Source organism: Buteo buteo, chromosome 2, assembly GCF_964188355.1.
Source record: "Buteo buteo chromosome 2, bButBut1.hap1.1, whole genome shotgun sequence".
Lineage (NCBI taxonomy): Eukaryota > Metazoa > Chordata > Aves > Accipitriformes > Accipitridae > Buteo > Buteo buteo.
Window position 1 is genome coordinate 61,976,727 of NC_134172.1, and position 15,391 is coordinate 61,992,117.

At 54.2% G+C, this 15,391-nt stretch overlaps 1 protein-coding gene across 1 annotated transcript in view; it reads right to left on the minus strand.

The window, feature by feature from the left end:
• LOC142044705 (fer-1-like protein 4) overlaps positions 1–14,368 on the minus strand; it is a 42,107-nt gene extending 27,739 nt beyond the window's left edge. Inside the window, exons 1-17 of the mRNA XM_075057414.1 lie at positions 14,290–14,368; positions 14,117–14,172; positions 13,244–13,332; positions 11,010–11,109; positions 8,667–8,758; positions 8,018–8,059; positions 7,746–7,907; positions 7,418–7,478; positions 6,032–6,163; positions 5,806–5,868; positions 4,683–4,767; positions 4,251–4,410; positions 3,849–4,032; positions 2,893–3,079; positions 2,319–2,683; positions 1,566–1,674; positions 4–202 (exon numbers count right to left, since the gene is read on the minus strand). Of these exons, the coding sequence (XP_074913515.1) occupies positions 4–202; positions 1,566–1,674; positions 2,319–2,683; positions 2,893–3,079; positions 3,849–4,032; positions 4,251–4,410; positions 4,683–4,767; positions 5,806–5,868; positions 6,032–6,163; positions 7,418–7,478; positions 7,746–7,907; positions 8,018–8,059; positions 8,667–8,758; positions 11,010–11,109; positions 13,244–13,332; positions 14,117–14,172; positions 14,290–14,368 (2,165 nt within the window). The remainder of the gene's footprint in view (positions 1–3; positions 203–1,565; positions 1,675–2,318; positions 2,684–2,892; positions 3,080–3,848; positions 4,033–4,250; positions 4,411–4,682; positions 4,768–5,805; positions 5,869–6,031; positions 6,164–7,417; positions 7,479–7,745; positions 7,908–8,017; positions 8,060–8,666; positions 8,759–11,009; positions 11,110–13,243; positions 13,333–14,116; positions 14,173–14,289) is intronic.
• Between the last annotated feature and the right edge of the window lie 1,023 nt (positions 14,369–15,391).

Genomic DNA, 15,391 nt, shown 5'->3' on the forward strand with positions numbered 1-15,391 from the left:
CACCTGTCATACTCCATGGGCTCTGGTCTCTGGCTCTTCGTCACTGACTTGTTCAGTGCTGCTGAAGCTGGGGCCAGGACTTCAACATCCAGCTCACCATCTGAACCAGGGTCCAGCAAAGGCTGCTTTTCTTCTTTCACTTCTCCCTTTTCCACTTTTCTCCCTACTTTGGTCACTACCTCTTCAGCTTTGCCATAGTTTCCTTGAAATTAAGCATTAAACAGTAAACAGGTAAGTGGGATCACTGTTAAACAAGTTCGCTAGCTTGCAAAATCAAAGTGCAATCATCCTGCCAAGAGAAGCAAGTGGGCATACACTGCTTTCAGAACTAGCAGTTTAGTAGCATCCGACCATCAGAGTATCACATGGAAAACCAAGATGCCTGAAAGGGAGCTGGACAATTGCAAGGAAGTCCTTGTATATGCCTTCAAGTTCCACCAGCTCCATCAAGTGCCTACTAACTGCCATCTACACCCCTACACTGGGATCAACAGAAGTCACTCAGGAAGACTTCTTAGCATCAAGCATCTCCACCCATCCAGCTTAGCAGGTGGGGGCTTGGACCCGCTCTCCTACCATTGTTTTGCCATCACCTGCTGTCACAGCCCCTCAGCACCACATGGCCAACCCCAGTGTCGTGGTTTAACCCCAGCCAGCAACGAAGCACCACGCAGCCACTCACTCACTCCCCCCGCCACCTAGTGGGATGGGGGAGAAAATCAGGAAAAGAAGTAAAACTCGCGGGTTGAGATAAGAACGGTTTAGTAGAACAGAAAAGAAGAAACTAATAAGGATAATGATAACACTAATAAAATGACAACAGCAACAATAAAAGGATGGGACTGTACAAATAAATGATGCTCAGTGCGATAGCTCGCCACCCGCCGACCCACACCCAGCTACTCCCTGAGCAGCGATACCCCGCCCCCACTCCCCCCAGTTTATACACTAGATGTGGTGTCCCATGGTATGGAATACCCTGTTGGCCAGTTTGGGTCAGGTGCCCTGGCTGTGTCCTGTGCCAACTTCTTGTGCCCCTCCAGCTTTCTCGCTGGCTGGGCATGAGAAGCTGAAAAATCCTTGACTTAGTCTAAACACTACTTAGCAACAACTGAAAACATCAGTGTTATCAACATTATTCTCATACTGAACTCAAAACATAGCACTGTACCAGCTATTAGGAAGACAATTAACTCTATCCCAGCTGAAACCAGGACACCCAGTATCCTACCTTCTCCTCCTTGGCTTCCTTTTCTTGCTCCCAAACCCTTCTACCTCTTCTCACCCCCACTTCCCAGGAGAGCTTCCACCACTCTCACCAAACAGGCAGTTCATACAAATACTGCAAATCTCCAATCCCATAGGAGAGTATCCAAACTTTTAAGGTAATTAAAGCACTGTGCACACTCCCTGGCCTCATCCCCCATCCTTCCTGAGTTCCTGTTTTGGAGGCACGAGCTGTGCAATGGCTGGCACCTTAGGACCACAGTGCTGACTTGGGCTGTCAGAGGGAGATTCGCACTGTTCCCATAGTTTCTAGACATGGGGCCCTGGGGAATACCCACCTATAGAGACTTCAAAGCTGACAGGCTTGGAGCTGAGAGAGGAGTCCATCATAGTAGCTTCAAAGAAGGCAGCGAAGAGGAGGAATTCCTCCTTCCTCCCCAACGCGTTCTGAGCAAGGAGAAAGAAATCAGCCTGAGCGCTTCATGTGCCAAAACACTGCCTCAGCAGAAATTTGGAGAGCACCAGGGTATGGCCAGTGCATGCTAACCCTCCCAAGGGACATCAGTGGGGTGCTGCTGAGGTCTCCACCACTGGGCTGCCAGACATGGGACAAGTTTTCTTGGAAATCCCAGGGGGTTGGTACAGAGCCATGGCTTTGGCTGATGCTTGTGTGAAGCCACTGAGCAGGTTTGTAGGCTACGGGATGGCTACCGTACCAACACAGCTGCATCTTGCCTGCCTTTCCCAGGCCAAGAGACCCAGAGCCAGATAACAGCTCCCTGGCTCCAGGGGAGAAAAAGTACATGCTCAAAGGAAAGCCCTGTGAATAACACCCACATGAGAGTCCTCCTCGCAAGGAAGGCAGTGCACGTGGGGATGCTCCAGCCTTACTGTGGGAGGCAGTTTTGGGGCTGCAGGCATGGCCTCGGTCCTTGCAGAGGCTCAGAGAGCCCTGCATGGCCCAGCAATGGGCAGGCTGCGTTTGCTCCAGCACTGTTACACCAGCAAGTGATCTCACTGCCTCTTCCCCATGAGGTCTGTGCATGTCACGGGCCGACATGGGTCAACCACACCAGCATGGCAGGACTCACCTCGGGGAGTGGGTGAAGCTCTTCCACCTCCACAGTGACTTCCCCAGGCTGCTCAGCCTCCTGAGAGCCTTCAGCCGCCTCCTCTCCCTGCAGCTGGCTCAGTTCTTTGGCTTTCTCCTTGGATTTCTTACTTTTCTTCTTCAGCTTCAGCTTGCTTAGGGTACCTTTTGTCTTGTCCCCAAGCTTCCTCTCTGCCACGCTGGGGCTGCTGAAGATCTCCACCGTAATGGCCATGAGGATGCGCCCGCGGTAGAAGACCCCCTCACCCATGCCCTCGTTGAGCTCCTTGTGGATGTCCCGCAGAGCCGAGTTCTGGGGCGACCCATACAGGTTCACCCAGGCTGGGCCAAACATGGGGTTAAAGCCTGCATCAACAGGGACAGGGTCTAATTACACCACAGAGTACTGCTGCAGAGACCTTCCCCCAAGAAGACAGCCTAGGACACAGGGATGTGAGTGCGCTTTGGCCACTCCTGCTTCCCACCTCCAGGAGACCATCATGGCTGAGCAGAGGGTGCATGGCATGGGAATGCCCAGGACGCCCTGCCCCGGGGGCAGCCATGCCAGGCCTCACCATTCCTGCCAGGGTCCGAGATCTGCTGCAGATCAATGTAGTGTGTAGCGATGGCCACATCACCAACATTGGCATCATCCAGCACCTGGACTTTTATCTTCCTGGTCAGAGGTGGGAACATCTCAATGAAGCTGATCTGCTCGTTCCACTCGGGCTCAGTGGTGTTGGTCTCCACCGATGTTTCCCCCTGGGAAGGAGAAGCCGTGAAAGCCACGCAGTCCCAGCTGGTGGCCAGAGCAAGGAATGCCGCAGCCCCTCTCTGGGAATGGCACGTCCTCCTGTCCCACCTGCAGACAGTGTGGGTCAGGCTCTGGAGGTGGTAGTGTCTCTGCTCCTGCCCCGTCCCAGCAACTGGTCTCTATGATTCATCAAGTGGGGCTGTCCTAAGGCCCTGGTCATGTCCTGCATGCCCAAGGGAAACACTGGAAGCAAGCAGGCAGCACCACCAGACCCAGAGGTGTCACAGGGTCCCCTGGGAGCACACCAAGGCTGCCCAGGGACTGCTTCTCATCTTAATGGATACCACAGGACCAGAAATCCTCGCTTTGGGTGCAAGAAAAGGGCCATTAGCTCAGTACACTCTCCCGAGGGTGTCAGGTTGAGTCCAGCTTGCCACAGAGGACTTCCACTCCAGGATTTATTTGACCCTCTCCCTGTGTTTATGGATATGAAATCTTTACCTTTCCAGCCAGTAGCTCAGCCAGTGGCTGTGCTCAGGGCTGGGGCTGTCCCCCGCACAGCTCTCTGCAGAGACAAAGGTCCCATAAAAGCCTCATCCAGACACCATGCATCCATGGCCACACAGCTCAGGCCACTGCCAAAGACAGCAAGACTTGGGCTCTCCTGGCCTGTGTCCGGTGGGATTGCTGTGTCCCATGGAGGCTCCTGGCAGCATCAGCCCAGCAAAGCCAAGGGAGGATCAGCCTGGCCCCATGCAGACCCCCCGGCAGACTCACCTGCTGCCCACAGAACGAGACCTGCACATATGGGTCGATAAAGACTTTTTTCTCCCCTATGATCTTGGAGAAACCACCCATGATGCCTGCGCTCATGCTGGGCAGGCCCTCGGCATGATACAGCTTAACGCAGACCCTGGCCCAGGGTCTCTCTGCAGGGACTCTCTTAGGCAGCAGCAGGTTTCTGAAAGACAAATTCATGTTCTGACTCTCTCTTGGAGCCCAGGAAACACGATACTGGGAAATGCCCAGACTGGCAGGAGGTTTGGATCCTGCCCCACCACAGGTCTCTTTCCCAGGTTCCTTCCCCATCAGAAGAGGGAAAAATGGGGCAAAAAAAGGTGATGTGAAGAGAGACATGACATTTTTCCCCAGGGCCATGCAAGACCACACTGCACCTACCTTTCAATGTCCTCAGCCCGGCTGCTGGAGGACGTGGGAAGGGACCCCACAACATCCCCACGTGCAGTGACGGAGATGTTGCACTTCACAAAGCCTTTCACACCTGCCCGGGTATCCGTGGGGTCACTGATAACAGCCCACTTCTGGAAAAACCTGTGATCTGAGAGGGAAGGGAAGGAGTTCCATGTGGAGAGCCCACAGTACCATTTCACATCCCAACTACATCTGCACAAAGTTTGCCCTGACCCTGCCTCCGAAGGTGCAGGAGGTGTCACCAGCCCTCAGACAGCCAGGAGGAGAAGCAAGTGCTGGTCTCGTGAACTAAGTGCTTTAAAGAGATGGGCCTTACCAGACCCAGCAGAGCACGAAGGAAACATGAGTTTCAAACAAAGGCAGGATCAGAGAGCAGATATGCAGTGCAGTTGGTCATACCTGGCTGGCTGTACACCGTCACAACGTCCATCTTGAACGTTCCTATGCACGTTCCCAGGAATGGTACCTTCTTTGAGTGAAAAACCTGCAGACAGCACAAATCCCCCTGAGCACCAAAAGGTGTGAGCAGCCAGGTGACACATCCAGACATCACTGAGGACAAGACTGCTAAGAGGTGCCCATTCCAACGCACAGCTCAGGCAGCAGTTGCAAGATCCTCATGCATACTGACCGATCTGAGTTAGCCCTGGAAAAAAAACATTTCCGCCCAACCATTTCCACAAAGCCCACCAGCCCATAGCCTTCAGTCAAACCTGGGCCAAGGCAAATTCATGTGCAACCGATTCAGCTGCTTCTGCCAGCCTTAGATAAGCCAAACCCCTACGATGGACCAAGGGCACACCTGCTTTCCCACAGGGAGTCCTATGTCCATATCCTGCTGGGTCAGGGCAGAGCCATGCCCCCACCAGGCTAGTGTCTCTCCCAAAATCTGAGTCTTGCTTGGTGCTTGCTGAACCCACACCAGCACAAGAGATGTGCAGCCTTTCATAGGGAAAGCACTGGAGATCGTGTGGCAAAGGAGGTGCTGGCTGGGTTTAGCCATCTTCAGAAAATCCCCATGCCTTGGAGAAGCCCGTGCGCTTTGGAGAAGCCCCTGCACTTTGGGCCAGGGGATTTCTGAAGACTGCTTTCTGCCTGTCTGGGCTTTTCTACAAGCACAAATCACTGCTGAGCTCCCCTCACACCAGCCATTCGCCTCCATGACCTGCAGGATGAGGCTCCAGGGTAAGGCGCAGCAGAGAACCACCCCCAAAACAGTGGGGCAGCAAGGCAACAGGCAAGAAACTGCCCCAGAGGCCCCGCTTCAGTCACTGGATGCAGAGAAAACCTCACATGGAGGAGGTGGGAAGGCAGCACTGCCAAGCGCTGGCTCAAAGCAGGGCCGGGTCTCTGTCCCACTGCAGCCACAGGAGTGGCCTTTGGTCTCTCTGCGGGGCAGACACCTATGGCTGGAGAACCTGGCTGGTACTGGTACCTTTGCTTTGCCCATCACTCCTAGCATCTACACACAGAAGCATCAAGCTGTATCAGTTACTGACGAAGGATAAAGAGAAGGACATACCGAGATCTCTATGAGCCTGTGGAATAAAACGTCCCTTGGCTCGTGGAATTCAAACAAAAAATACTGAAAAGAGAAAAGCAAGACAGCTGAGCTGCAGGATCCCAACATGGCCCCACAAGCAGTTCTGCTTGAGAGCAGCTACATCCTGAGCATCCCCTGCAAGGATGGCCCCAGCCACTTGGGACACCGGTAGGGCAACGACAGAGCCTCTGTCCACATCACATACTTCATTGTAGAAGGGGCAGTTTGTTGACTTCTGTGTCGCCGTGTGCCTCTTCTCGTCTCCAACCTTGACTACCACAAAGGGGTTAATGTTCACCCCCACCAGCTTCTGTGCTTCAATGATATTAATTCCAACCTAAGAAAACACAGGAGAAAACCTTTGGATCAGCTCTGTCCTCATTTCCAGCTCCATCTTGAGCTTATTTCAGCAATACCAGTAAGCAAATGTGCAGGGCCTTCTCACCACAGGGGTGGACGCTCAGGACTGGCAAGAGCATGGCTGCTGAAATCTGCTATGGCCAGGGCAAACCAAAATGGTATTCAAGGTATTTCTTTCAGACAAGCAAGGAAATGAAGTGTTAAATCTCCAGCACCTTTGACAAGAGTGGCCTCCCCAGTGGCACTGTCCCCACTCAGTTCCTGATCCCAAGGGGATGCAGACCCACTGCTCCCACATGGTGGGGTCCACAGAACATCTTGGAGAAGATGCTCTTTGTATCTTCTGTCAATACTTCTCTGAATCCTACTGAGATGGACACCATTGGAAAGACTGGCATGTGGCTGTCTCATTTGCTGCAACTGGTTTCGTATCTAAGATATGGAAGAAATGTTCTCACATTTGCTCTCAGTACAAGCAACAATACAGTTGTTAAGGTGAAGAATAAAAGCTTCAAGAAAAGGATGGTAGAAAATTCGACCCCCACAAAAGCTTCCTGCTTGGTTAATAGGACCCAGCTCTGAAAAGCAGGAGACCCAAATGTGAGTCCATGTTTACTTAGAACCAGGGAAGGATTTAAATCCATAGCCAGGCTGGGAGACCTGCCCCGAAATCTGCAAGGCAAAAAATGGGACTGAACTCCATTTCCAAACTTCACAGTGGTTTCAAATAAACCTGATGTCAGAGCACCAGCCAGAGCCACAGCTTCATACCAGCCTCCCGGCATCTCCAAAAAAGCCCCTGCGGCAGCCCTCCACCTCCAGCCATGTCCCACAGGTGTCTGTGGGGGCCCAGGCAAGGCCCTGGGGAAGCTGGCAGGCACCAGCCCTGTCTGGGTGCTCTCCAAAGCTCGGCTCAGACAGCATTTTGCAGTGGCATATGCGGCTGTCAGGCTGATTCCCTTCTCCTGTACATCCATAGCTAACTACATGGCCCAAAAGGAAATTCTGCTCTGGGCTGGCTGATGTTGGAGCCAGCACTCATGGATGCAGTCCGTTCAGGGAATCTCACACCTTGCCTAGGGAAGCCACACAAAGCAAGAAGGTGTCTTCATGCTAGAGACCTCGCTGGGGTATGAGGCAATTGGAGAAGCCCAGGCCCGCAGCAAGGCAGTAAGGGACTGGCTGTGGGGCCAGAGGCAGCTGCAGGGACGCGTACCCAACGCTGCAGTACCTGGAAGCTCTGCGGGGTTGGGGTGGCAAAGAGGTCCCATGTGGAGCAAAGTCTGGAGCGGCTGCACAGAAAAACAACCCAGGTGAGCAGGTTTCTTCTTCTACATGGACCTGAGCAAGCCCCCACCAAAGGAAGCAACGGAAACCCTGGCAAATAATGGCCCCTTGCCCTGGGAATGAGCAAATCCCCAACAGTCCCTGTTTGGGGCAATTCAAGACTGAAAGTTTCTGACATTCTGCAGAACCAGAATGCCAAGAGATGCAGGATTCCTCCACAAGCTGGCACTTTCCACCCCAGGGCCCAAGAGAGAAGAGCACACCATGGATACCTCTTCACAGGGCTAAAGACAATGCCCGAGACTTCCATCTCAGACACATCGTATAAATCTTCTTCCTCCTCTTCGTCATCAGTCTCCAGGCCTTTTGCCAGCTTCCTGCCCAGCGCAGCGGCCCTCCTGTCCAATTCACTCGCTCTCGGCGCCTCGGCTGCCCTGCAAACCCCCCACCACATCACATGCCACATCATCAGCCCTGATGAGCGGGTTGTGCACCCCCCTCCACCCAGGCAGGTGAGCTGATACACTCAAGTAGGGCTACTTACTCCACCTCCTCAAATCCAGGATTGCGGATGATTAACTCCGAACTGTAAGAAAAAGAGATGCTTTGCTGAAAAAACAAGCGTGTTGTGGTTGTTCAGTGACGCATTTAAGTAACAACGCCACAGCCGTGCTCCTGCTTGGCTCTTGGCAGGGACACAAGCATCCTCCTAAGCGATGCTTTTCCACTGCCCACACTGTGTGCCTGCTGCTTTGCCTCTGGCACTCCAGAAGTGACACTCCCCAGACCTTGCTGCTGCCTGTCATCCTGTTCAACCAGACACCCACATCTCCTCTGGCTTTGGGCACCACCTGCATGCAGGGTGCCTGGGGTTGCTACAGTCCAAAGCCACGCTCTCTGCAACTTTGCAATCACAAAGTCTTGCTCCCATCAACCAGGAAGGCTGCAGAAATGCTCTTGAGTTTGAAAGGACTCCCAGGGTGTAGTGGGTTGTTGCAGTCATGGACTCTTTGTGAAGACAAGGTATTTTCTTTCCAAGACCCCTGCTCACTTATTGCTGCTGTAGAGCAGAGATGCATCAGTCTGGCCAGAGGTGGAGAGTAAATGAGGCTAGATTGCATCCCAAAGGCTGCCACTGGCAAAGGCAGCTGTACAAGCTGCCTGGAAATTTGCTCCTCCCAGGATTTCAATACCTGTCTTTCATCTGATAGACAAAGTCCTCTTCAATCCAGGTCCCAGCTGAGCCATCTGGAGGCTGGTAACGCAAATCCAACTCAATGTAGATCTACAAACAGAAAATGAAGCTGCCTGAGAGCTTGGCAGCCACAAAACGACTGCAGAATTGCCACAGAAAAGGGGAATGGGGAGTGTGGAAGGAAAAAAAGAAGTGAGATGCTGGGAGAAGGAAGGCAGTCATAACCCCACAAGAAACCTATTTATACCAGACTCTCCTTGTCTGCCTCCATCAACAAGCCAGAGTTAACCAAATTCCCTCCCCTACAGCTTCCCAAACTCCAGGATTCACTGAATAAAAGCTGGCTCAAGTTTTCAAATCTAAAGCATACCACAGAGAGGCCCCTGAGAGCTGTCTTGATTCACTTTTGACAAGGGAAGTGGGGAGAGCCATACAGCAGAGCAAACTAACGTGCAGGTGTTTGGAGCAGTCTCTCTGTGGGAGGCATGAAACAGCTGGCAGAGCATCCCCAGGCATGACAGCTTGGTTTAAAACATCACAGGAGCCATAAAGACACCCAGGGTCCGCACCACAAGAGACATCGACTTAGCGTTACTGATGTAGAAGGACGGCCAGAGAAGTATGGGGTATCGGGACAGACAGCACAGGTCTGAAAACACTTGGTCTGCACATGACCAGCCTGATCTCAAACCAACACAAAAGCACAAGAATTTCCCAGTAGAGGCCAAAATCACAGCCATGGAGACCACTTCTCACTAGGCTGAAGGGGATGTACAAGCTGGGTTCATAGCTCAGTCCCTGGAAAACACATGTTCCTGGGAGGAGAAATACAGCCAAGAAAGCAGTAGTACAGTGGCTGGGAAAGGCAGCAGCAAAGGTTGGATGAATGCAGAAGCCTGAGATAAGCTGGGTGAATAGGCAAAGCTCTGAAAAAACTTCTTCAAACCACCAGGAGAAAAAAGGGTGCAAATAACTCAAGTCCCAGAGAAGAACAGGACTTGGAATAGCAGGAAGTGCTTTGATCCCACTTTGCTAAAGGAGCAGCAGTTGAAACAGCCTCTCTCCCTTGGGGATGTGTCTCTTCCCAGCTGAGCTGAGGGAGAGGATCTTAGGCTGCTCTTGGATGGGCATTCAGTCTTGCCTGCCCTCTTTCTGTCCCCCACAGCCCTTGTGCAGACAGGGCTGCACAATCAGAAACTACCCCGTCAAAAACAAATGCAGTTGGGTTTTGGTTGGAGTGGCTCGTCAGCATGAGCGCTGCTGTTAGCACAAGGGAAGAGGCAGCCAGGGGCAAAGGGTTGGGCTGCAGAGCAGCTCTGACCTTACAGTGGTATAAGTGGCCCTAGCTCAGTCCCCTCAAGCCATCAACAGCATGGAGTGCTGCCAAAGGGTTGGTCTAGTCCCTGTCCCTTTGCTGGCATGAACGTTTATGCGGTGAGCTGCATCAGATTAAAAGTCATCCTGGAAATGCTCAGTTTCCACCTGGACGTGTTCCCTGATCGCGCCAGCTCAGCAACACAGGAAAGCTCATGGTCTAGTGGCCACAGAGCTGCATCCCACATGCCACCATAGGGGTGAGTCACGTTGCCTGTGGGAAGGGCAAACAGGGGTGCAGCACATCACAGGGCTGCCCACCTCCCCCTACCCTCCTCCCAGCCCTGCTCACAGCCCTGGCACTGAGCCCTGGTTGTCCAGCACTTGCTGAACTGTGCCTGCACACCCAGCTGGCAGGAAACGACTCATTTTTGGGTTGCGTTCATTTTCCACCAGCACAAAGGGCCCAGTGAGCCCCAGCACTGGGGCAGGAGGGGAGTGGGACCCACGGCACAGAGCAGAGGGGCAGGCAGGTGTCAGAGCCACTCACGCTGCCCCAGACCATCATTAAGCGATCCGGTTAGTGTTGGTATTTAACCCAAAAGCTCACCAGGGGTCCTGAGGCACCATGCCACCTTCAGCCTCACTCTGTCAACTCCCCCCTGTTTTGCACTCTGCAGCAGCCCACACGCCATGTGGTGCAGGATGCAGATGAAATGCCACCTCCTACATCCATTGCCCAGACCTGGGGAGGTTTTACTAAGCCTGCCTCTGCTCATTCAGGCCCTTGGCAGGTCTCTGGGGCCCCCATTCTTCCCCACGCACTTCTGGATGCTCCTAGAACCACTTAATGGGTGTGAAGTGGCTGCATCCCTGCGCAGGGACAGCACAAACACCGCAATACTCCCAGGGTCAAAGCAGAACCTTGGACTCCCCTCAGCCCCAAATCCACCTGGGAAGCACCACACAAGGTTTCCCACAAAGCCTTCCTGATTGCTGATGGCCAGGCTGCCTGTGGAGGACTTACACCAGTGACTCTCTGGTTCCTGTCAATGAGGGCCTCCCGAAGGATGAGCCTCCCAGACGTCATCAGGTGCTGAAGGCTGAGGACAAGGGTACCGAGAAGCCTGGAAGAAAACCAGAGGCTGCAGCAATAGTGTATGTAGCATCAGTGCCTACATCCCGGGGAAAGAAAGTACCAGGATCTCTGCTCTCCTGCTCACAACCCCACCAAGCTGTGGCGAAGGCAGCAAACTGCTGCAGTGCTTTCCATAGGGAGTCTGGCAACTGAAATATCTGAGACACACTGAACCTGCAGCATGTCATGCTCCCACCCTAGTCATGCCCAGGCAGCTGCTTGCAACCAAGGTGCCATTCATCATTAAGGGCTTGCACAGATCCAGTCTTACCGACTGTGAAGCAGCTCTCCCCTTCAGCAGAGCTGGGCTTCACGGGAGCCAGCCTATGTTTGGGCACCCAGCAGAGCTGGGGTGACTCTTCCCAGACAAAACTGGGAAGCAGAGGCTCCACACAAGGAAATACAGAAACAGAACATAAAGCCATGGCCACAGGGATGTCTGCAGCACGTTGGGCCAAAATTTACCTACTCCAAAGGGGCTTCTCCCTGGGGAAAGGTCACCTGGCTCCCTGCAAGTGGCAGTAACGCATGCAGGAATGCATTCAGCTGCTCCTAACCACACCTTATGTTACTGCTGTCTGGACCCCATTTGTACATTAGCCTCCATCTCCCCATGACAGCTCTGATGGCAGCCGAGCTAAGCCCCACGTGAAGCAGAGCTTCCTACTGCCTGCTGGAAAGCACCACTGGAGCGTTGCACTGCCTGCCCGGGACCAAGGTGGGAGGAATCATTCCCCAGTCACCTCCATGTCAGCTGCGAGCTACTGATCTCTCGTATTCTCTCTCACCTCCCATCTCCCTGAGGCGCGGAGCCCATCTAGTCTCCTACGCCCAAGGAAGGAGTCTCTCCACTCATCCCTCTCCTCACCAGCTTTTCCAGCTCAGTGCTGCTGCCACAGAAAGACTGCACATGCAGAAGTCTAGAGACCACAGATCGATACAGAGGCATAACAAATTTTTCCCTTCTGTCCCTCCACACTCTTTATTTATTTTTTATCATCCCAGTGCACTGACCAACTGCTTTTAAACTGTAATGTCTTTCACCTGCCATTACTCTGCTCCCCAGCAGCAGAGTTGTGTGAATAGATGCTGTCAGTGCCAGTCCAGCCATTTCCCATTGGACTTCGTTGTTCAGCACCATCAGGTCCTGGTGATTTGTTACTGTTTGTTTTATCTATTTGTCCTATAACAGTTTCTATTGACATTTCAGTCAGAAATAATTCCTCTGATCCAGCTCCCATAAGGAAAGTATCCTGTAAACAGTGACACAAAGTTCAGCCACATTTTCTGCTCTGGCTTTATCTTTAAGTATCTCGCATGTGCTGTACTATTCTGTTTCCTCCACACCCTCTCTGGCAGGCTTGTGATGGCTTTGAAAAGGTTTCTGTTATTAGCTGCTGCTAGAAAGTTGCTCCTGTTAATTTTCCTTCAGTTCTTACATTTTGCTTATCAGAGCTGGCACCTTTCCCTGCATCCTCATGTTTCACATGTCCTGGAAGGATGTGCCTCTTCTCTCTTGCTTGCTCCACCACCACTACTCAATCTGTCACCCCTACCCTTGGGTTTCCCTGAAGTGTTTTACAACTGTTGGAATAGCTGTTGAGTTCACAGTACTGCATCTGTGCTACCTGGAAGCGTTTTAAATTCTGGTTGACCCTTTAAATTTAAATTGTTGTCTTTTTTAAAGGTTAAACCATACTACCACAGGCTTGGAGCTTTTCCCCACTGATAGGCATGTTGAATTCGGGTGCAGCATCGTCACGGTCACCATGTGGATCTACAGCGTGAGAGCAGGTTCCCACTCTGCTGCAAATCCTGCCCTTGTAGCTCTGTTTTTTAGAGACCTATTCTACCTTTGTCCCACCTGGGGGTCTGATCTGGATCCTTAGGTATTCTCTGTTACTCCTGGCACAACTAAATAATTCCCCTTATTTAACTTAATATATACAGCACTGCTGCCCCACCAGAACAACCATCTCTATCCCTCTTCTACAACTTGTATCCTGCTCGCCTGCCTTCCATCAAATTTCTGATAAACATTTTCTACTCCCGGTAGAAAATGTAAAGCCCAGTACGTCTCTTCCCTCACCTCTGCCAGTCACCCCAACAACCAAAGGACCCACCTGTTACTAAAAACCTTGCTGCAGTTGTAAACCTTAATGGACAGCATTTCTCCCATGACAAGCTTCCCGTAGTGAGGCCAGCGAAAAAGCTGCAAACAAACAGAGCAGGAAGAGATGGTAATTCATTCCCAGCCACACTTTCCCACCTTTGGTGGCTGGTTGGTCTCCTCTGCAAAGTGACTGAACCAAGGAGTGTAACAAAAAGCTGCTGGGGTGGGAAGTTACTTTCCTGCTGGCCAGGGCAGACCCTGCAGGTGGGAACGGAGGAAGGATGGAGAGGGGAGTGAGAGTCCCTCCAGCAGCACAGAGCCACAAATCAGCTGCTAAAGAAGCCAGAGCATCATCACCCTGGAAAGAGGAGGATGCTTATGCCTGCTGAGGTCCCTGAGCTGGCAGGTTGTGGGTGAGACAAGGCACAGGAAGGTATAGAGGTACTTGGAGAGAAGAGATCACCCAGTGCAGCGAGCCACCAGGCTCAGGCACATCGCAAAGCTGCACCCCAAGGCTGCAATTCGCCTGACACCCAAACTGGCTGGCTGCCTTGCGGCTGGCAAGGACACGTCCCTCTTGCCCCCCATCCTTCTCCTCCTTTCCCTGGGCGGCACAGAGGCATCGAGATGGGACGGGAGATGAGCAATGGGAACCACCCGCCAGTCGGGTACAGCTGGGCTTTTGCAGGCTTCAGGGACGTGACGGTGAAGATGGGCACTAGGAGGAATGTTTCCCAGCCCACCCCCGGTCCCTGCTCCCCCCATTACCCCCTCCTGCCCCACGAGGCATCGACCGAGGCGCTACCGTGTCCCATCCCTGCCCCATGGACGACACCTGCGGAGGAGCCCCGCTGCTCCTCACGCCTCGCCGGTTTGCGCTCACCTCCCCAAAGACGGCCTCTGGGCCGCAGCGTATCGTCCTCGTCTTCTGGGTGAAGCCTCGGGAAGGAGAAGGGAGGCGTGAGGTGCCGGCGGGGCAGCCCGGCCCAGCCCACCTGCCGGGGGAAGGCAGACCCCATCCCTCCCTCCATCCCTCCCAGCGTGGCCGGGGCCCACCTCGGAAGCTGAGCTGCACCTGCCTCTCGCCATGGCCCGGCAAGCAGGAGAGCCGCCGGATGCGGACGCTGAGCGCCATGGAGCCAGTGGTGGGCAGCGCTGCCGCGCTCGGCCCTGCTCCGCCCGCCGTGACTCAGCCCTGACTCGCCCGGCCGGTTCGGCCGCCCGCTCCCCGCCCCACGGGCCTGGCGACCCCTGCCGAATGACACGGGGGGACGGGGGGGGGGGGCGAAGAGGGGGGCGGCCCCGGCTGCTCTGACTCCCTCGGCCCTGAGGCACCGGGCTGGCTGCGGGGAGCGGGATGGCCCCCGCGGGGCGACCGGCCTGAGCCCCCCGGGGCCACGGCCCAGCCGGGCAGAGGAGAGCACTCGGCCACGGGGAGGCACTTCGCAGATGTCGGCCCTGGGCCCTCCAGCGGCCAGACCCCCACGGCACGGTCCCTTCACACCCTGTGGCAGCACCGATGCACAGGCCCGCTGGAGACAGTGAGGCGGGGAGCGCAGCGGTGGGTGGTCTCCTGTCCCAGGGCTGTGGAAGGAAGGAGGAAGGAAAACCCCCAGTGGAGGCCGTCACGCAGCCATGCTTCAGCTCGGGCCTCACGCCCTGCAGGGGGGGACGGGGCTTCCAAAGCTGGGACTGGAGGACACCGGCCTGAGCTCTGCAGCAAGGATGGGAGCCCAGCTCTGCTCTTGGCCACCCCAGCCCTGCCACTTCTCCAGCACAAAGTCACGGCTTCTGTGGTTAAAACCCTCCAAAGCAAACAGAGGGAGGGTGGGAAAGGGAAGCCAGCTAGGCAAGGTCACAGCCCTCTGATTAGGAGGGTTGGGCTCCCCTGCGGTGAGGAAACTGTGCTCTGACCAGCATGTGCTTAGCAGCCCCTGCTCACCTCCGACCTACCCTGCGTAGGAGCGTGCCAACACAAGGGAGCAGAGGAGGTGTGCTGGTGCAAGTGGGATGGCAGAGCACTTTCTGGAGACAGAGGCTGCAGCCCAGGTGCCAGGTCTCTGCAGGACAGAGATGAGCATTGAAATCCACGGACAGTGGGATAGGAGCTCCAACTGCTCTGCAGGGCGCTGGCCCTGGCCCCTCACAGCAGGGAGGC